This window comes from Hippocampus comes, unplaced genomic scaffold (assembly GCF_001891065.2).
Source record: "Hippocampus comes isolate QL1 unplaced genomic scaffold, H_comes_QL1_v1.1 scaffold7, whole genome shotgun sequence".
Lineage (NCBI taxonomy): Eukaryota > Metazoa > Chordata > Actinopteri > Syngnathiformes > Syngnathidae > Hippocampus > Hippocampus comes.
The window spans coordinates 3,632,571-3,655,065 of record NW_017842060.1 but is presented as its reverse complement, the minus strand read 5'-3'; the positions used below and the strand labels follow the sequence as shown (position 1 = coordinate 3,655,065).

General features: G+C 43.0%; 1 protein-coding gene across 11 annotated transcripts in view; it reads right to left on the bottom strand.

Moving 5' to 3' along the window:
• The window catches only part of gab1 (GRB2-associated binding protein 1), a 57,753-nt gene that overhangs the window by 6,523 nt on the left and 28,735 nt on the right, over nucleotides 1-22,495 (bottom strand). For 4 of the 11 annotated variants that reach the window (XM_019862347.1, XM_019862352.1, XM_019862351.1 and 1 more), the window contains 11 exons: nucleotides 12,413-12,541; nucleotides 11,905-12,070; nucleotides 9,630-9,858; nucleotides 9,463-9,555; nucleotides 8,781-9,018; nucleotides 7,317-7,737; nucleotides 6,611-6,705; nucleotides 6,025-6,325; nucleotides 3,315-3,407; nucleotides 1,984-2,077; nucleotides 1,070-1,199 (listed from right to left, as the gene is read on the bottom strand). In XM_019862347.1, the coding sequence (XP_019717906.1) occupies nucleotides 1,070-1,199; nucleotides 1,984-2,077; nucleotides 3,315-3,407; nucleotides 6,025-6,325; nucleotides 6,611-6,705; nucleotides 7,317-7,737; nucleotides 8,781-9,018; nucleotides 9,463-9,555; nucleotides 9,630-9,858; nucleotides 11,905-12,070; nucleotides 12,413-12,541 (1,989 nt within the window). Of the gene's footprint in view, nucleotides 1-1,069; nucleotides 1,200-1,983; nucleotides 2,078-3,314; nucleotides 3,408-6,024; nucleotides 6,326-6,610; nucleotides 6,706-7,316; nucleotides 7,738-8,780; nucleotides 9,022-9,462; nucleotides 9,556-9,629; nucleotides 9,859-11,904; nucleotides 12,071-12,412; nucleotides 12,542-16,259; nucleotides 16,421-22,495 lie in introns of those variants that run through there. The other 7 variants (XM_019862358.1, XM_019862348.1, XM_019862355.1 and 4 more) reach the window with 6 other exon arrangements.

The window sequence follows — 22,495 nt, the reverse complement described above, 5'->3', positions numbered from 1 at the left end:
CCTCACCAAGAACAAAAAAAAAAAAAAAAAAAAGTGGGAGGAAGGGGGCGGCCGGAGGAAAGAAGAGAAGAGCAGGTAAAAACAAATGAAGGCAAAGAAATGAAGACCATGAGGGATTACTGAGCGGCAAGGAAGGTGGTGAGTGGCTGGAAAAAGGAAAAAAAAAAAAAAAAAAAAGCGTTTCAAAAACAGGAACGCAACATCGACTTTGCGGATGCGTTAGAAGGCATTGCATTCAGGGAGAAAAGTTAAAACACGCACACAAAAACAAAACAAAAGATTTCTTCCTAGAACTGAAAACCTGAAAAGCAAGAGGAATAGAAATAAGAGAATAAAAAGCAAAGTAGAACGAGAGGGGCGGGGGCGGGGGGGGAGGAGTCCGTCTGGAGTGTCCACCACACTGTCAATGTTTGGCTTTGGGAGATGAGCAGGGACTCGAAAATTGGGCGACTGTCTCTTTCAGGGAACGTCTGTGATGCAATGATGGCGGAAAGTTGACAATTTCGACGGCCATTTTAAGTTCTGGTCTGGGAATGAGAACAGTGATGCCTTTTATTTTTGGGGGGGGGACCTCTCGTCATATGTCTTGTACACTTTACAAAGTATTTTTTTTTTATTTTTTTTTTTTTTAGAAAAATGCATTCAGTGGTCCCTGCAAGATCCAATAAACGGCGAAAGTGAATGAAATTTGCTGCGGGGACAGCTTAAGTGCCTGTCAGCGGTCACATATTGCGAGGATAAATTTGTGTGTCATATCCATTGGTGGAGTCTTATATGTGTGATGTCACAACTGATGCCTTCATCTTGGTACACTAGAATGCACAATAGATTCAATATTATTGAGTGCAAGATGAATTTGTAGAAAAATACATACCTAGAAAAAATACGCCCCACCCCAAAAAAATCGTTCAGCTTTATAATAAAGGTTATTGACGACCTATTTGAATAAATCGGAGGCACCGCCATTTAGCAACAACCCCGCAAAAGATCACATTTGAAAAAATTCAAATCAAGAGTACAATGTATTTCATACGTAGATAGTTGTTAGGAGTAGTTGTGTGTTACATACTGGTTCGTCTGACTGGTTCTTCATATTAGAGAGCATGGCTACATAATTCTCATCACTGTCCTCGGAGTCAGTGCTGGAGGCGGTGCTATGCACTGACGGGGGCCGGGCGGGCATGGGGAACCTAGAGAGACTGAGCAGCATTCACAATGTTTACACACACAAACACACTGACCGAGTCAACACACAGCCCCTTTATGGCGAACACAAAAACAGGAGACCGCAATAGCCTCCTGCGACATCCGACACAGAAATAGCGCTCGGCGCGCAGTGTTACATAAACGTTGCGGGGGATCCCTGGGACGAGCCGTGCTGTGGTCACCAAAGTCAACTACACGAATGCATGAAAGGTTAGTGGCTGCTTTAGTATCTACTACAGAACTGTGTATTTAAAAAAAAAAAAAAAAAAGGATGTGTTCACACCGGGGTCTTTTCCCGGCCCAAACAAAACAAAAAAACTCAAGGAAGAAAGTGACCAAATCTCATGCTTTCCTGATTTAGCAAAAAAAAAAAAAAAAATACACTGCAATGCCATATTCCTGAGGGAGTGGACGGAAGTTGTAATTTGTCCAACTGCAGAGACTATCGGGCGTTTTTATTTTTTATATCCACAAATTTTCTCTCTCTTAGTGTCTAAATAATATTTCATTGATCATCAGAAAATGGAAAGACGAGTCAGATGACAATTGTAGTACCGCCACCTAGTGGAAGCATACAGTATGTATTTATTTAAAGCGCTATCCATTTAAAGTGAAGGGGATTATTTGTTCAACAGTTAATTGATGAGGTAATACGTTTGAGGAAACATAATATATGATATGTCCGAATTGTGTGAACACACCCTTGGTTGTAGTCACCTTTACCAATGGAAAAAAAAATAAATGAATACTGTACATCGACGACTGTTGCACACTTACTCCCGAGCGAAGGAGCGAGTAACGGGCGAGCGGACCGGCGTGCAGGGCTCCTCCCACTCAGGCAAGGGTTTGATCTCCAGTGGAGCGGGTTTCCCTGAAAAAACGCACAACGGGTCACTGACACAACACGACGGCCAACTTCGTTGGAATATGAAGCAAAACAAGGCAACGTTAGTGGGTGGTTAATTTGAGGCAAGCCTCGTTTGTGCCTGACGTGTCAGGTATGCAAGCATGCGAGGGATGTCATTTTTTCATCTCGAGTCAATATTTTAAACAATAGTTATTTACTCGATGAGGGGTTATTTATGGAATAATATTAAACATCATTGGAGGTATATTTCACTTTATGTCAAATGTAAGGCAACTTAAAAAGATAAGATTTTGGGACGAAGTAACTGCGGTGAAATGGACAGACAATCTGTGACTGAGTGAGTATAGTTTTAAAAGGCGTGGTCTGGCTTGTTGAGTGATGCGCAATTCAGCGAATGAGAGTAGAGTTCGCCGGCTATTTGCTGAGCTAACTTGTTAGACACTCTGCGTGACGTATCCGTGGACAAGCTTCAGTGTTTGTGTTTATTTTGTGAATATTTTTTCACACAAAAACATCACATTGCAGCCATCTGGTGAAACCTTGGTGCCAAGTAATGATGTAAAACTGAGAGGAGGGACTTCAATAAGTCATACTATTTTGGACTGTAAAATTCAGTAAATGGCTCTCGTTTGTAACCGCCCCCCTCCGCGCCCCCCAAAAGTTGTCACATTATTTAGTTCACCAAAACCAAGGTAGTACCTCGAGATTGTAAAAAATATTGAATCACTAATTCACAGCGCGCTTCATCCACAACATAACTCAAAACGATTCACATGCTGCAATTAAATGTACACTATTGAAACGTAGTTACAAACCGTTAAATAGATTTCAAAGCAAAGAAAGTTGAAAGACCTTATCAAAGGTCTGGGGAAGAGAGCACCGTTGTTAAACCAGTACTTAAAAGCATCTACATTTTATTGGAATGTTTTGAATCTTTATTTATGCATATTATTCACTCAGATTATAAAAGATACCAGCTAAACTGTATTATACACAAGTACAGAGAAAATCTGATTTTTAGGGTGATTTTGGTGAGTGTTAGCAAAGAGTTAGTGACGACGGTGTCAAATGTAACCCCCTCACACAAGGGAGCGGGTGACGATTTCAGAACCAAATCGAGGCAAAAATTTTTGTACGGTCATTTGTGACAGTCACGACAGAACCCAAACACCACTGTCAACATGCAAATAAGTCAAAAGAAAGACAAGAGGACTTCACGGCTTCAGTGAGGAGTACCTACCCTTGCGTCTTCCCCGCGGGAACTCTCCTACAGTTTGGGAATCGGTTCGCTCTAAACCGACACCCTTTGCTCTTATTACTTTCGGACTCTGACCTGATTGGCGAAAGAAGACTGAATCATTTCAAATCACATCATTGCCAACTTCCCTGCCATGCAAAGCCGCTCGACGTCCAAATCAACCCCCACCACCACACACACCACCCCTGATTATGATCGCCATGACAACACAAGAGCCATGCTGCCCCTTCGCCGCCCCCGGAAAAAAAACATGCACCACACGGCTTCCCACACAAAGACTGACATCACAGCTGTGCATGCATGAGGAGCTGTGCCGAAGCACGGCGAGTCCTCGGAGGCGTATGGCGGCAAGGAAAAAAAAAGTGACGTGTTCTCAACTGACATGCACATGGCGCTCATGCAAGATTGACAATTTACAATGTTTTGGATCATTAACTTGGTCCATCAAAAGTAAATTGCCTAAATAGTTGAGACAGGCTAAATTGTCCTTCATTTTTCGAATAGGTTTGGTCTGAATAGATGTACAGTGACTAAAGTTGCAATGTAACTAGAATAGAAAGTCAGAAGAAAAATTCAGAATATAACAAGAAGAAGAATTTTACGAGAATGATGACGCAAAAAATGTGTTACGGTGCATTTTTAAGGGCAGAATAAAGTCAGAATATGAAGAACATTTTAAAAACATAAATTGACTCGCGGAATAATTTGACAAAAACAGTCACAATATTCAGTGAAAAACAACAATTTTATACAAGTGTAATGTTGGAATGTTTCAAGAAAAAGTTATCGATAATATGATGGGTGAGTCATAATTTTATATCAGGTGTAAATTTATGAGAGTTCAGTAGCAATTTGATCAAAAGCCGTAATAAGAAGCAAGTTGTAGTTTCATAAGGAAGTTATAACATAATGTTGAATATGACAAGTTTATAATAGTGAGAGGGGAAAAATGTGCATCTTTAAAAACACACAACATTGTATATTTTAGTTTGAAAATTACGTTTATAATAGTGAGAGGGGAAAAATGTGCATCTTTTCAAACACACAACATTGTATATTTTAGTTTGAAATTAGGTATTCAAGTAAAAAATGAGAAGAGTCCTCATAACAGTAGTACTTCGAAGGCTTGGAATTGAATGAAAATCAAGTTGTAATAATACAAGAATAAATGTTGTCATTTAACCTAAAAATATAGTTCAAATAATTCAAGAATCAAAAGTTTTGTCCATTTTGCAGACGGTGAGCTGCTTGGTTGTTTACCAAATTGACACGTGCCTTAAGTGCACGGGCAGTTACGCTTCCTGTCACTTGGCTACTACGTTCCTTGTAGGAACTGTGCAACCTGTACCACAAAAATCTGAATACAGGTACCGTTGCCCCCTCGAGGGATTAGGGTTCAAGCCTCGCCCAAGTCCCATTTCCTCGTTGTGGTTTCCGTATGCGACTTTGATGTCCTCTCTGAACCCCACCCCCGTTACTCAGCGTTCGGCCCACATGCCGATTCCCCCTCGCTATGGGCTTCCTCATCAAAGAACTCCATTCACGAGCGGGGAAACAAAGGGGATGGAAGGTGACCACTCCGAGTTGACCCACCCCATGGCACGAGGAAACAACCTAATACCCCATGCAACCCTTCGCCGCCACCTCCGGCCGCTTCTAGCCAAACAGTCTGCAGGGTCTCGGTTTCAGGAGCCCTTTGACAAGGAGCTCAGTGTGTCTTTGCTTCTCAGAGGATGTCACCTAGCGTCCAAACTCATTCATGTGGTGTGACAAGATGGGCAAGTAAGAGCATTTGGGACTCACAGCATTAAGAACTGACATTGAAGCAGACACACAAATTGGTTAGGCCACAAACACAAATGGTTGGTCAGCGACGTGTACTGTAAATTCGGCACACATCAACCAGGCAAGCACCCCCACAAACAATGCACAGTGGTACCTTCAAGTTCCTGCAAAGCGCTCATTTGATGGAAAATTTACTTTTTATATTGTTTGTATCAAGATATTAGCTCTCCAAAGTGCCTGCTCAACCAGCGAGTGTGAAATTAAACAAGCAGGTACATTTTTACCTTCCAAAAATGGAGGCATGGCTAGATTTGCGGAATAAAAAGGTTATTTTGGAATGAAAACGTTTAACATAATAATAATAAATAATAGTTTTACGCTATTAAATTCAAAATATTACACATACACAACATAGGTCATTTTACAATTTATAAATGTTGTAATTTAATGAGAAAGAAAATAATAATTTTGCAATTTCATTTTTATTTGACAAGAATAAAGTTGGAATATTAGAAAATAGTTGACATTTTACGAGAAAAAGGATTTGATTTCACGAGATTAAAAAAAATAAAATCGTTGGTTTTAGCCTAAAGTGGTACCAGAGAGAACAATTTAGATTTTAAGAGCTTTAAAAGAATGAAAAAAATCATGAATTGCTTAAAAAATTAAGATTAAGAATAAAAGGTTGCATTTTGATGAGACTAAAGTGGCATAAAAAAAAAACGCAAATGTCAATCGTGATGCAAGTATCTTTTCTAATCTATTAATAGTGACTTCTACTTGTATGATGAAGTGAAACGGTTACATAAAACACTTCCCATACAGTGAACCAAATCGAATATGGGGATGTGTCGGACCTTGGAGGTACCACCGTAGCGGCAAGATGGGCTGTATGGCATGGGCCCACCTTTGCGATCCGGTTTGAGGTTTCGGTCCACGGGCGGGGGCTGGCAGTCGCTGGGCATGGGCCTCCGCGGCGGCGTCTTTGGACTGGAACGGAAGCCCATGTGGGCGGGTGGCGGCACTTGCTTGCCCAGCGAGGAGAACTCCATGGTGCTCGGCGTCATGGGCACGTAGTTGGTCTCGTGAACGGGCTCCGACAGGCTGCCCGAGTGGTGGTGGGACGGGGAATTGGCGCTCATGGGAACGTAGTTCTGGTCCACGTCCTCAGTGGACTGACTGCCCACGGGTACCATGCCTTTGTTTTTCTAGAAAACACCAGTCATTTGCTGTTACGACAAGGATTTTAAAGCCGATCGCTTCAAAAGATGTTGATTTTCATCCAAAAGCTTTCCTATGTGTGCATTTGGCAAATCTCCCAACATTCACAGGATTGTGACATTTCAGATGTCTATTCAGTCCTCCTTTCAAAATAAACTCATGCGAACACAAACGTCCAAATAATGTGAGGGTGATTATGATTTTTTTTTGGGGGAGGGGGGTTTAACCATACCATACAAGTCAGAAAGTAGCTGTGGAAGTGTCCAACTCACAAAGTAGCTGTTGAAACTTTCATTGAAGTCGAATGAGCAGCTCTTGTCAGATGGGAATGATCTGGGAATGTCGTAGCAGTCCTGGGAACCAAAATCTAAAAAACAAAACAATAATAATAATACTAATTTGAATTCCAGGAATATAGGAAATTTGACACAATTTAACACATTGCGCGAAGCGTTCAACCGCAGATGAGAACTGGCCATCTGCTTACACAGATGATTCAAGTGCTCATCATATGGCACCACCAACACTCATGACAACACCTCGAGGAGGACAAGGTGGAAGATGACGAGGAGGAACGGCAAGACTAAAGTCAACATTTTATAATAATAAAAAAAAAAAAAAGTAGTTTTACAACTTTAAGATCAACATAACGGCAAGACTAAAGTCAACATTTTATAATAATAATAATAATAATAAAAAAAAAAAAAGTAGTTTTACAATTTTAAGATCAACAGAATTTATTTTTCTTTATGTCTGTGTAGATTCTCAGTCATCCAGATCCTGCTAATTTGTGAAACCCTTGTATTGAGGAAACTGGACCCATTTGTTGATTTTTTTTTCCCTTTTCTGTTTTCCGAAAACCTTCAAAAATTATTGAGGCAATTAGGATATCAGAATAATACTTTTTTTCGTCAATATGGGCCTGATAACGCTCCTGTGCAGATTCCCCAAATAAATAAATATCCGAGAAATACGAACCTTTGCGTAGCCGCGAACAGTCGACAGTTCCGATAGTGTTGCTGCGTAAAGCTTTATTCCCGGCACTTGTTGGCACACAGTAGTTTCCGTCGGTCTCTGAGGCCGAGCGGGGCAAGTAGTAAGTGTCTGTTGGGGAGCGCTCGGCGTGGGGCGGCGGGGGTCCGGAGGTGGGCTTGGGTGGCCTGGGAGGGGGCACGACGTCCCCGCCGCCCTCCGAGGACGACAAGGTGCGGGGGACCTGGTAGGTGGAGTTCGCCCCGGGCGTGGGCGGGATGTCGTAGCTGATGGAAAGGTTGCGCATCTGCGACTCCACGGAGGCCTTCCGCGAGGGCGTGTTGAAGACGTACAGCTCGGAGCCCTCGCCGCCGAGATCCGGGTGGGCCGTGGGGGACGAGGCCGATTTGGGGAGAAGCACGGTGTCCTAAGAGAGGGGGAGGCAAGATTTTGAGGAAATTTCAAGTGGGAAATTTTCTGTGGGAATAATAAACCAGGAATTGCATGCACACGAGAAGGACATTAAAGGGTGTATCAGATTAATAGCATCTCCATTTCTTTCTATGGAGACAAATGATCGCAAATATAAGTGATTTAGGTTAGGAGTTTGGATTTAAGCTAGTTTTAAGTCAAGGCACTTCCATTTTGCAACTTTTTTTTTTTAATCCAATCGGCATTGTGAAGTTCCTTGTGGAGTGTGGGCCATGCTGACTAGGACTGGGCAATTATGGAAAAAAAAAGTCATAATCATGATTATTTTGATTGATATTGAAATCACACTGAATAAAAACGATTAATCACCGATTTCCAGCCTTGATTCCACACCCAAAAGAACTGCTCCAAACGACCGTCATTCCTATTCATCTCTGCGCTTTGAATGCTTTATTCTTGAACACTCTTCTTCTTTTTGTCAAGTACAAAGTGACCTTGGAAATATGTGAAATTCAAGCCTCTTGCATAGTCATTTTGCCGCAGCCTCACATTTGCTGCATCCACCCCTTTGCTGCGTTAGATCTTCGCACACATTCAAAGCGTGAATAAATACGTCCCTTATCTCTTACTTATGTTTACTTTAGCTTGATTTAAAACGGTTATTACTTTATAGACAGGGGAGGGGAGAGGGAGATTCGCAGAACGCTAAGCTAACAACCCCCCGCGCTAGCAACATGCTTGATCCTTTTCCCCTGGTCATCGCATGGATAACAAAACTTGAGTCATGATAAACACATCCACGCAAAAGGTGTCAAGCAGTCAATTATATATGTCAACAAAAAAATGACAGAAATGAAAATCTTGAAATTTATCAGGGGTGCCCAACGTTTTTCATGCCACTGTACATGCACACACATATACAGTGTACATACAATGGGGCGCTTGCAAGTCAAGGCATGAATGCGTTTGGCTTCCAATGAAAATTTCCCAGATTCACTGGAAATTTACCGGGACTTTCCCACCCATTGGCACCCCTACCTGAGAGTAGCTTCGGGGTAGGTGGTAAAGGCCGTTGTCACTCAGGAGGGAGGCGCCCCGCGACGGAGGGGAGTCATACAGAGACGAAGCGGAGGCCGGGGCCGGGTGCCCGGCGAAGAAGCCGTTCTGAGAGCTGTGCTTGGCCGACGACGTGGATGACGTGGGCGTTCGGTGCGACGGGAGGTTGTCGTTCAGGTCCGTCTCGGAGGAGGTAGACTTGGAACACTCAGCGTGGGCTCTGAGAGGACAACGCACGGGGGTGGACGTTTGAGTTGAGGCGAACGTTGATGGAGCTTTACTCTTGACACCCCCCAATGCGATTGGATGGAGGGGTCAAGGGATGGGGCCTGTGTAACTGAGGATGTCATCAATTCGTCCAAGTCGACCGGACTATCATCACTGTGATGTACTTTGTGGATCAACATAGATTCTTAATATAAGTTTATATAAGTGAATGTTGAGGCTTTCTTTCTACGGCCAACAACATTCGTAACAATTCCTGGCCATCCCAGGATGGAAAAGACCATGTTCCTCACTGAAATGCTGTTGGTTAATTTCAAAACATGCTTCAAAATGGAAGAAAACCATCTCCTGGAAGCTATGGAAATGTGGATTAGTTTTGGCTGGGTCGAAACACCGCACACCAAGCAGGCACTTTCAAGCTGAATGGCCGGCCACTCACAGACTAGCCTGTGGAGGAAGAGTCCTGCTCTCGCACTCCTCCAGGAGCAAATACTCCCGGTTGCCCTCCAGAGACGAGCGAAGCGGCACCGAGCTACACGAGGCGCAGCAGGTATGAAGAAAGGTGGAAGAACGAGAAGCGGCGCAGGAAGAACAGCGCGGTGTTACCTGTTAGCGTCCGGCTTTTTGCTCTCACAATTGACCAGCCACAAGTAATCCTGGGGCTCCTCCGTGCTGGATTGGGAGTCAAGATGTCGCACGCTGACTGGTTGGTAGGGAGGCGGCACGGCGGACAGCAACGCCGCCGCCGATCCCATCACGTTGCCGAGCGCCGTATGCGGAGGGGTGTCCACCACCAGGCCCCCGATGGCCGACTGATGGCCAGCTTTGGCAGCCTCTTGAAACACAGGAGAAGAGAAAGGGTGGTGGCCATTTTAGCTCGTGTGGAACAGACTTACAATAGGTTGGGATTTTTCATTATCGGTAGTTTTAATTTCATTTTGACTTTTTTTTCAATGGAGTTTGAGTTTTTAGACTATTTTTTAAAAATGGAAAATGCTTCATTTTAGTTTAGTTGATTAGTTTGAGTCTTTTTCAAGATCAGGATGATAAGATGAAAAAAAAAAGGTCAACTACAATTGTCAAACAACTGACCTTCCTTCGTTTGTAGCGACGGAGGTACAGCAATACCAAAATATGTTTAAAATGAACCTCAAAAGCTCATGTAAATTAAGTGACAGATAGGAAGGACATTTTCCCAACATTTGCAGTTTTACTTTGTTTTATAAAGATCATTTGTAGTCTCAAGTAAGTTTCTTTTTAAATCTTTTAAAAAGCAATTTCATTTCATTTTATTCCATGAACAAAAATGTTTTTTTTTTTTTATTTTTGTTTTAATTTGTTCTTGACTTTTTGTTCACTATCTTGGTGTGGGAATGGAACATTTGATTATGTGGTTGTATTTTTAAAGGCCTGCCGGTGAAAATATTGTCTGGCATTAAACCGGTCCGTGGGGCAAAAAAGGTCGGGGACCGCTGATTTAGATGACTTACCAATCTGTTAACTAATACAGATTTTCAGTTGGCCAATACGACTGTAAGTCATTTTACGTATGCAGATGATGTGGGTTTTGTGTTGGGTTGCAACAGATGCTGAAGGTCCCATCTTGACATTAAATATGACACGAAGAAAGGCCACATGATGATACTTGGAAGCGTTGGGGACAGGAAATTAAGTTTTCCAACCTTTTATTTGTCCAACCGTGCTCTTGACGTGTGGGAGGAAATTAAAGACCGAGAGGTCGTGTCACATCAGAAGACTGGGTGGAAGACAAAGACATCGATGAACAGGCCAACATGCCGATTTGGAAGTTTTCCATGTGTTGTGACTTTTTGACTGGAAGATCATCATGTCAAATTTACACTCCGTTTGGAATGATGGTTTCGAACCCCCGCACTGACTGAACGCCAAGGCAATGCAGAACTAAGAGCATCTTTTTTTCACTTCCACCCTCCTGCCGTTATCCACTTTCTGGATGACAACTTTTCTCCGCTGTTCAAGGTACACGGCTTGCTCATCCGTCTCCTCTCCGCCGGTTGGCGGAGGCACTGAATCACAGGGTGCCTGTCGATCATCGACACCTCCCACTCTTACTGCTCTCCGACCGTCTCGTATTGTCAGCGCGATCATGTAGCGTTTTAGTGGCACACACGCAAGGAAAGAGTGGGAGTGGGCCTGCACAATCACTAGCGCGAGCGAGAGCAAAAGAGAGAACCAAGGACATTTCTTTTGTGAGAAGAACTGCGAGAAACGCCGCGCGCGAGAACGTTTGTCCCGAGCAGCTTATTCTTCCGCACGCTCTCTCACGGCCGTTTTTAACCGACGCTCGCGATATAAGACTGACAATGTCTAACAAAAACGAAGTCAACAAAATAGCCGCCCGATTTATTCTCCTGGAATTACCACTATTTTCTGTGAATAATACACCCTTTTATAGAATACACCCTCTTAAAAAGAAGATTTTATTCTCGTTACTTGTGTATTATAGAGTCCGTTGAAGCTTCCTGCAATCGTTCTCATTTTGTTTTGTGTCCGAAAGTGCATCGTGATCTTGGCTCTCCTTGCCCACATGCGAGGGCCTACAAGACTGACAATGTCTAACAAAAACGAAGTCAACAAAATAGCCACCCAATTTATTCTCCTGGAATTACCACTATTTTCCGTGAATAATACACCCTTTTATCGAATACACCCTCTTAAAAAGAAGATTTTATTCTCGTTACTTGTGTATTATAGAGTCCGTTGTTGCTTCTTGCAATCGTTCTCATTTTGTTTTGTGTTCGAAAGTGCATCGTGATCGTGGCTCTCCTTGCCCACATGCGAGGGCCTAAAGTACCGAAATTGCTCCAATTTAGGAATGTACAGTAACGGCTATGGTTCTTACCCTCATCGGTGGGGTTGAAGCCGCAGATGTCGCAGATGCAGCGCACCCACTTGTTCATCTCCTCCTCCGTGTCAGCGACCAGGTAGAAGACACGGTCGATGGTCTTGATGTCAAAGATGAAGCTGTGCTCCAAGTCCTTCTTGTTGAACGTCAGCCCGGCATCCACCTAGGGCGAGGCAAGGGATGGGATTCGTCAGCACTTTCAACAGCGGCTATATTTACGTGACCTGCAAGGTCCGCCGCAAAAAAATTTAAACCGGCAACGGCGCACCGTCCATCTACAGAGGTACTGAAACAAAAACAAAAAAAAAAAAAACTGCAACTCTTTAGTGAGTTTTGAGGCATCACATACAATATACTGTACTGAGTTATTTACATTCTATTCATTTATTTATTTTGGAGTGTGGAATGACCTATTGTAATGGTTTTTCCACACCACCATTTAGTGTAAAAAAAAAAAAAGGTGAATTTGCGGTAATACGAATGAAAAAATTGGACAAGTGTGTACCTGCTCGCACAAGTTGAGGTCAATCACGCGGATGGGCTTCTTGGCGTGGTCATTCTTGTAGTACTCCAGCACATCTGGGTCACCTGTCAAACGGCCACTGCGAAGCATAAACCACCGCTTCTTCCATGCCTGCACAAAAGACCAAAAAGAGTTGAGAGTGGCTTAACGCAAATGTGGCTGTGCTCTGAATGAATAAAATCACATTCAAACTCATGTTAAGGAATAGTCAGCACACAACTGCCATCCTTAAAACTGCCGCTAATTAATCACAAATAAAGTTCAGCTGTTCCGGTCATCCTGCCTTCTCTGCTTTCGAGCACGATGAAGTAAATGTGACTGGACAATTTAACGCCTTCTATAGAATCAGAGTCATTAAAAGAGGCTTGACAAGGTCTGCAGCCCCTTTCTCACGAACCATCAAAGCTGCCCCCGCCCCCCCATATCGCTGTTCTCTGTCAACGGTACCAACACGGAATGTTGGAAGTCAAAGTCAATAAGTAAACTTCCCGACTTTGAGAGTGGTATTAGAGGCGTAAGACATGTACGGCGATGCCGGTGTAGAGTCTTCCAAACTTTTCCCCACTCTATTTTGTTGAAAGATCGAATGTTACTGCCATTTTGCGGTATCGCAGCATAAAAGAGGCTATTTCTTTGTTCATATGCAGGCTGTAGGAGGTCACTTTGTGAGTGAGTAATAGTGGCAACGTTGGACTGCTTTGTTCAAATTTACTGCTGTGAATTTGAACAAAACACAAACATAAGGCCGGGACCGCTTGACTAAATACCAAAGTCAGCAGAACTGTTACATAAGAAAACACTGAGCTCGGACAGATAAGGAAGCATACATAGCTCTGTGCGCGGAATTTTAACAACAAGCTTTGTTTATTGTCACTTTTGGGAATGACAAGTGCTGAACCCTGAGGACAAGCGCTTGCTTTTCCGGGGTCTCTCTTTGTGAGCAGGCCAAGGCTCAGCCACAGACTTCCCGAACGCCATTACAATTTTACCAGCAGTCAAAACAAAAGACCGACAATGGTCCGTTTTCCATTTCAAAGAGCGAAAACCACCGAATCACTGAATGCATCCATTTCATAACACCAACTGTCCGAATGCACTGCAAAGCCTTCTTCCTCTTGACATTCTTGCAAAAGGAGAACAAATCGACATCACGTCGTTTGTTGTGGCACTGTTTCTGAATCTTGCACGTGTATGAATTTATGAAAAAGTGGATCGCGTGGGTGATTTTTCCATACCGCCCGTCTTTATTCGGGTGCTACAGCTGCAGGCTATCCCAGCTGACTTTGGGCAAGCGAAATGTGTGTACGCCCTGGACTGAATGCCGGACAATCACAGGGCACATATAGACACACAAGCACGGACCGGAGCCACAACCTCAGAACTGTGAGGCTAGTACGCCCTGCCGCCAAAATGTGTTGCGATGCACTAGGTGCACCTATCTGTCCATTTTCCTCATGCCTTTAAATGTCATCACTATCATCCTGAATTTAAATTCTCATACCATAAATAAAGGTTACATAAACACTCAATTTTCTGTTCCATAAACATTTATTGCACCCAACCGCACACACTGTGGAGCGCTTAAAAATATATTGACCCTTCTCTGTTTGCCTCTGTGCCAAAACAAAAACAAAACAAAAAAAAAACCCTCACACTGAAGCATGTGTTATTGTTATGGTGTGCAGAAAGGGAAGAGTCTCTCTCTCGCTTTGCCCTCTGGTACATGACATGGGCATTTTAGGTCAAGTTACGCACTTGGGGATTTAAAGGGGACATAGAGATAAGGTTACAAGAAGGCAGGCCGGCAAGCAGCCTGGGGAATGTAGATGACTGGCTTGGTACGATCAAAACAACTTGGGCTGCAAGGTACCAATGAGGACAGGAAGCACTTTCGGTATAATAACACACCAGGCACAGGTTTTAAGCCTGTTATGAAAACTGGAGGTGTAACACTCATCCACACTTTTTTAAAATGAGCTAACAATAAGTGTGAGGGTGTTTACAAATTCAATTAAAATCTGGAATAAAAAGAAGCCATAAAAGGTACAACCAGCAGAAGCGGTTTTATCATTTAAGAATATTTTTTTCTACAATTTTAAACTTAACAGAAACTACCTGGAGAGTAAACCAAAACAACCCCATGGGCATGAAAAATACACACACACACACACACACACATATACATAGACACACACACACACACACACACACTGTACAAAACATGTTCTCCAGTCAGCTGTGGCTCAAGAGGGCTGCAAGACAACTAGCAGGTAAGCTCATAATGCGGTAAAACTCCAATCTTCACTTGTCAATCAAATGATGACAGCATCAGTCCAACCCAATTCAAACTGTCGAGGTTGAGTCCGTTTCAAGAAGACAGGCAGATAAGGAGCGAAGGAGTTCTAGCGCATTGGCATGCTGGTGATTAACGCGCATCCATCTGTGGGCTTTCACGCCGTTATTCCCAACGCACATTGATTTTTCTCGCGCAGAATCATACCCACTAAATACAAATGAAATGGCCATCAGGACGGATTCTTCACGAAGACCTAATGCCTGAAATGTACGCACACGACTTGAAAATATTGTGAAATTCAAATCATCTGATGGGGTTTCCCACCACTGGGTGTTTCGATGGGACTGTGGTGGTACACCGCGTGACACCGTCTAGCACACAACAAAGTCAACTGTAGTATACAAAACAACAATGAGGGGCCGTCTGACGTGTTGTGCTCTTTCTATTTGGGTGTTACTGTTTATTTCAAGATGACAATTGAAGGTCCGTTGTCACATAGAAGCAGACCAGAATGCGCCGTCCACCGCATCTTACAGACCACTTGGTGAACTCTCTTATTAGGCACAATATCAATGAATGGGTCTTAAACAAAAGTCATAAGGCGTATTATACTGTATATTAAAGAGTTCATTCTAATTGTACCGGGGTTTTTTTTTGGATAGATTTAGCATCGTTATGCTAGGTTCAGACTGGTCTGAAACATCGGGTTGTGTAGGGTGTCTCGCTTGCTTTCGTTTGCTGCGGCACTACGTGGGGGTCGCTTCGAGTGGAGGAGGGGTCCCTCAGACAGATGAAAAAAAATGAACATCAGTAGTCAATCTAGTGACTGGTGGCTGTGCTTGTACTTTGGCTCATGCTAAATGCTATCTTGGTTGACAGTTCAACAGCTATAAACAAGTCAATGCACTCACCATTAATCAAACATTTTTTGGGGTTTTTTTTTTTTTGCTCGGTCCTGGCAGCTATTGTAAACTGAAGTTGACTTTGCTCCGGTCCAGTCCCACATTGTAACGTTGGAAATATGCCGTTGGAAATATGCCGCCAGAAAAGCTCATTTTAAGTGCACCTTATATCGTACTTCTGATTTACTGTACCTCAACTAAAGTGAAGTCAGCCGCCAGCGTAAATACTTTTAAATCCTGATTAAAATTTATGCTCCCCCCCCCCATACCTATGATTAAGGTTATTTAAAGCATTAAAAAAAATACATTCTACCAAATCTTGAACATCGTGCAGGCCATTAATAATTTGAAATGTCTTTCACGCTTTTGGTTGAAACTGCTTTTCAATGCTGTACTTTTAATTGCGTTAAGCACATTGAGTTATCTGGTGTATGAAATGTGCTCTACTGTAGAAATAAAGCTGCCTTTCCTTACCTAAAGGGGGCGAATGTTCAGAGTGATACCTTTCTGAACCAAGCTATGGTGTTTGGTGCCACAGGGGGTTTGATTGACCATCACCGTCCGTCCAAATACCACAAACAACGCATCAAAACAATCTGACACCATGGTGCTGGAACAAGTAACTACATACCTCCTGTGGGGAATCCTTCAGAAATAGGAAACCGGCACCAATCCCGCTTTTTGTTCAGTACATTCCATTTTTGCTTGTGAATCTTAAAATCAATCCATCAAAAAGCAGTGCTAACTTAAATTCATGGGAGCTCGCCTTGCCTCTGGGTTGGGAATGAGACCGCATGGGACGATGCTGGACTAAGGATGGGGACTGGCCGCCCCCGCTCTTCCTGGCATCGCAGCAGTCCCTGAACTCTTGTTCCCACTTTTCCTCCCAGTCTCCTGATAGGATGAAGACACCATCCAGTGGTCCCACCCAGTTCCTACAGCCTAGGGGGGTGGGGACCCAAACAGAGGGGGTATTGAGGGTCTGAGGTTAGGAAGGGTCAGACCGAGATGCCAACCGAGTTGAGTCACATTATTAACGAGAGGGGGGAAAATCATGATTCAACAGCTTTGAGACGTTTTGTGGTAGTGCGGTCCAGAAACGGACAACCTGACAATTTTTATCCAGAATGTTGACACTAGCTAAACTCTGCTAAGGACCACCAAGATCCAATTCTCAAAGGAAGACAGAGAGGGTCCATTAATTAATTCCTAAATCAATTTGAGACGGATCAGAACTCGGGATCTGTAGATACTTGAAACCAAAAACTCTGACTCGGGTGCCAGCGGGACATCCCCAATCTGTACCCTTTCGTAAGGGTGCCAGTCCCAGTGGTACACTCCAGAGCTCGTCACACTTCTGTCCATTGATGTATCCATCTTTTTTCAAGGTGGATTCCGTAAAGCAATTCTGCTGCAAAGGGTCTCAAAATATCCCACCCGGACTTTCTCACTTTTCAGTAAAACAATTCCTCATTCATCAGTGTTACCTTTCCAGACCATCCTAGTGGCAGACCAAATCCACAATGTAGTATTTTATAATTTTGGTAAAAGATTTGCGAATCGAGTTTCGTTATTAGTAGACGTGCAGTTGTGTAATTTACCGTAAACTAGTTGTGCTGCACAATAGGCATATTGCACTTTAGCTCCTCAAAGTGTGAAACGATTCCAAACTCTGGACATTCTCTGTCTTTTGCACAGGCTTGCCTCCCGACTCACACTTATTGCTCTGGATGTGCGTTTGGGATGATCTAATGCAACCTCAAGTGCACTAAATGCTAATGACAACACATGGCTCATCGTGAGCTCAAAATTGGAAGCTTGTCCGTCGTAGCACTAATGGGGAATGATAAGCAAGCCCATGTGTGCATTCACTTCTGTAGTCGGGAAGCCTTTTACAAGTAAAAGTCGGCATTTTCCCGACTTTTCCCGTGACGCCATTCCATTTGTCAACCGGGCAATTGATCAAAATCAGAGACCGTAACAGCGCCGTGACAAAGGAGGGAACCACACCTCAAGCCCCCTTTCATGCCGCTTGTCAAAGCTGCGCTGTGTGAAAGGTACTAACTGATCCTGTTTCCAAATTCTGAGGTAGTATTAGAGCCGTACCGAAGGTGGGATGACACCTGCTGCCACTTTTACACGGTCCATAAAAGAATAAATAAATCAGTTTTTACCTAACCAAATGCAGAATTGGGAGGGCTTGAAGTCAAACCGAGTAACCAGACCATCTGGACTGTGGCTAAATGACCTGCGCTGACTCATCCGGCGTTTTGTGGGCATTAAAGAAAACATGAGGCGGATGAGTAAAAATGTGTGAAATCATCTAGGCTGGTGTCCGTTAAAAATCATCTGGCAAACATCACCAGACACGATTTAAGGCTGCTCAAAAGCACCAGGCCACATTGACGTCAGTTGATAGTATTTTATTTTTGCATGAGCTTTACTCTGCATCTCTTCCAAGCAAGAAACTAACAAGAGCACCCACAGCGCGTCAGTAATGGTTTCATGCACGATTTACACTGACCCCCCCCTCACCCTCCCAAAAATCCTTGGGCGAGATGGAGAAAAATGTGAATGATGTATCAACTGCTGTTAATTTGGCCTGCATGAGAATATATTTAGTCATGATGTAATGCGTGAGGCACAACTTGTTGCGATTTCAACAGTGAAAACATCCCCTTGCCTTTTCCAACCCGCCCCAAAAATTCTTGATTAAATTCATTGTTGTGTATTCAATAACTGATCACGGATGGCGCGGCAACACATATAGACAGTACAAGATTACTCACAGTCGCACGTATAATATGCCCAACTGATGTCAAACGTCCTGAAAGAGAACAAATATTAAAGCAACATATTGAGAAGCTGTGAACATCTTTGTGTGCAACGATATCTCAGTATTAAACTGCCCCCTTGTGGCCCAGGCTTGTATTCTAGAACAAAGCAAGCGATAACTTAATCATGATGTGCCAGCCGTCTATTTACAGTCTAAGTAATACTGTTATGTTTTGAAAAAAATTGGGCCCCAGACACCAGGTTCACCAAACAACAAAATTGGTTGAAGACGTATCCTAACATGACGCACGAAAAAGTCACCAAAGGTTTTAACCTGAGCCATGGAACAGACCCTTAGGCTGGATATGCGTTAAACTGCTACCGCGGCTCATTTCCATGACACAGCAATCCAGCTCGACTGCAGTAAACAAGTACGCACGGTGCTTCCAGTACGCCCTGACTATCAGGTCACTAGGTCTGCGCGGGAACAAAGAGCGCTCTGCGAGGGTGGGAGTGGCAAGAGCGTCACATTTGGCGCTTGCAGCCTCTTGGCGACAAAAGCTCGTCTGTACTCGGTGCCGCGACTTGTATAAATCTGTCTTTGTTTGCGCGACATGGCTGGGATTCTTGCGCCGGTGGCTATTTTTACATCCAGCGGGAGCGCTGCGCAGGGCGGTTAACTCGCGGGCAAAAGTGCAATGGCCCTCGGCCCCACGTCATTCCACCCTGCACCCACCCGTCCTCCATCTACTGGAAGCCAGAGGGGACTTCCATCAAAGATGTGCGCCGCAGTCCTTCATGTTTCAATCATTCCAACTGACGTTAAAATTTTTGATTTTCTCTGCTAAAATAGATGGCATGTGTGTAGATGCAGGATGAAGCTCTAAATTCAGAATTAGGCCAACATTTTATTTTTTTTTTTTGGTGAGGTTCTTCGCTGTGGCTCAACGCATGCGCGTCGCTCACGTCAACTCCTGCCGACATTCAGAGGTTTTGGTTTTGACTTTTGAGGTCCACACAATAAAATGTCAAAATTACAGTCCAGTACGATCAATTTAGCTTTCCTAAAATATCATCCATCCCAATCAGAAATATTAAGTTGAAACAGAAATTTATATTTGTTTGAAATTGCCCCACTGAAAAAGTCTCGAGACAAGAAATACAGTTTGCTGCTCTACACAATGTGAAATGAAAACAGTTAATTACAAAAAAAATAATTGTTCATTATATTGTCATATTTTATGTTTCGTAAAAACCTTAATAAATCCTGCCCCCAAAAAACTGTTCCGCAAAATTTGAAAGTTACTCCTCAAATTAAATCTGATTCACAAAACTGCCCACGCAAATAATTTTTTTCATTAAATTGAGTCAGTCATGCTTTCTGCCTCAGATTTGTTGTTTTTCCTTGAGCGCAGTGGTTTCTTACAAATCAATATAAAAGGGTGACGATGTAGCCAGAGAGGGCTGATTATTTTTTTTTTCTTCCCACAGAATATTTTAATCATGTACTTCTGTTAGGTCAGGTCACACTGACAAAATGACAAAAAGGGATTTTTTTTTTTTGTTTGTTTGTTTTGAATATTGCATTCTCACTCTAAAACACCTGAGAAGTCTTTGCAACTGTGAAAATAATGCATAATGTCTCCTTGAAATGAGGTGTCAATGTTAGCAGCGCAATAGGAACAAAATGAAACAAAGAATCAAATCAAAGAGCCTACATTCTGTTTACTAGCCAAGATTGTTGCGTGTGCGTGCGTCTTTTGATTTCTTTGTCCGTTAAACAAACATTGCGGCTGTGAAAATAATGCATAATGTCTCCTTGAAATGAGGTGTCAATGTTAGCAGCGCAATAGGAACAAAATGAAACAAAGAATCAAATCAAAGAGCCTACATTCTGTTTACTAGCCAAGATTGTTGCGTGTGCGTGCGTCTTTTGATTTCTTTGTCCGTTAAACAAACATTGCGGTGGTGCGGTATTTGTTTACGCCTTCTAACTTTATCCAGCAGTGCGGAGCAGGAGAGAGGGTGCACAGAGCTGATGTCTGGACTTCCTGCCCGATTGTAATCGGCGTACGCCGCAACCGAATGAACATACGCTCAAAGGACATTGGATGAGGAACACTGATCGAACATAAGAGTCCCAGCCAACATTCCGAAGGGACCTCATGTTAAGATGTGACAAATGCCAACAGCACGTCCCACTCCGGTGGCGTTAATGGTTTATCGTCATGGCGTGATGGCAAAACGCTAAGCCACACGTGACATATTGTACAACTGGAAGAGAATTGTGGACGGAGGCCAAAGCCACTCGTAATAATAATAAGGACAGTCAAAGCTGGCCAAATCTACGTTAAGAGCTAAACTAATGCTTCTTTGTAACGTATCCAATATCAATCTTTGTTGGACGGGGGGGTGGAGGGGGAGGACAACTAAATCACACATCCTTGCGTCCCGTCTTCCCACACACAGGTCAGCAAAGCAAAGGGTGAGAATTCTGCTTGTTTCAGAAGAAACAAAGCGAGAACATGTCTATTTTTAAAGCACTGCTATAACTATGCAATGGCAGAAAACATTTTCTTTACCACAATATGCCATACTAAACTGCTTTTGACATGACAAATTAAAAACATGATGCATTTTTTTTCTGTAGGTGTCATGATACCTATAGACCAGGAAATTGAACTGAGTGAAGCAAAGCTTATCGCTCCGAAAATGTTTGTTCCGATATTCTGTAATGACACTGTTGTTTAATAATGCAAAATACATTTGAATCGGATGACTTGATTCATCGACAGGATAATCAGTAGAACACTCGGTTCTAAAAATATTGGATAGTTGTATTCCAAATCGTGAATTTACATTTACAAACTAATTTAACAAATACAAGAGACATAACAACGCTTATTATTAATTGAAGCAATAACGAGGCAGCATATTTAATGGGTGCCCGCAATATAAGAAAAACTAAGACCAAGGACTATTTAAAACCTCTCCCCTTAACTTTCAGGCTAAATATAGGTTGTCAAATATGTTACAGACAAATAAATAAGTTTATATGCATGTCATTTTCTATGTTTGTGAAGAACAGATTTCTGTATTAAATGTACACATTGTAAGCATAATCATGATCTTAAATGTGGGGGGTGGGGGGAAAATCAAGTTCAAATCAATCTTTGTAATTCATCAAATACTTAAAAACTACTATGCTACAGATATTGACCAAGAAAATATACTTGTGTTTTTCCTATCTGCGGCCTTCTCAAGACATCCGTTTTATGATAATAAAACCGAAGCGTCTTGTGTCATTTCGAAGCACATTTATGGCCTCAATTTAGGAAAAAAAAATTGAATGTAAATTTTCTTTTTAATAATCTCCAGAAACGTTGCTCGGGTTAAGGTGGAAAGGTGTCAGTCAAACACCTTCAGAGGGCAAATAATTTTACTTTCTTTTAAACTTGCGTGACCGCTTCGAATATTAACTGTTATTTTGCCTGTACATTTAAGAAAAGGTTTTATGATGGCGATAGCTTGACGCTGGAACATTCTTTCCTATGACAAACGTCAAATTTTGTGCGTCTTTATTCAAAGAGGAGAGTTTTGTGCGCTCGCTAGCAGAGCAAGCTAAGCCAGCAGCAGCAGCACCAGCCGCCTCACTGAAGACGACAAGGCCAAACAAGTTGGCCCCAGACCAAAAACAGCACTTGTGCTATGCGGCCTGGCATATTTTGACAGAGGTCACATTCGTGCATTCTTGCTTTTTGCCAGAAATAAAATGGCATCTGCCCGCGTGAAACGCAAAGACTGCGCACGTGGGTATGTTTGTTTACGGGCAAAAAAAAAAAAAAAAAACAGCTATGTTAACAACGGCTAGAATTACTACGGTGAGACAGTGGATCAACAACAAAGATTCGATTTCTGCACGTCCACAACGTATGGATCCATAAACCGCCGCGATCAAAACAAACACGTGATCCCCCGCATCAGCCACAACCTTCTGTCAAGTTACAGTCCGGCGGTCGCCCTTACCTTTCATGTGCAGCTGTGAAATTCGCACTCGACCCCCCCCCCACCCCCCCCCACCCCACACCCCCA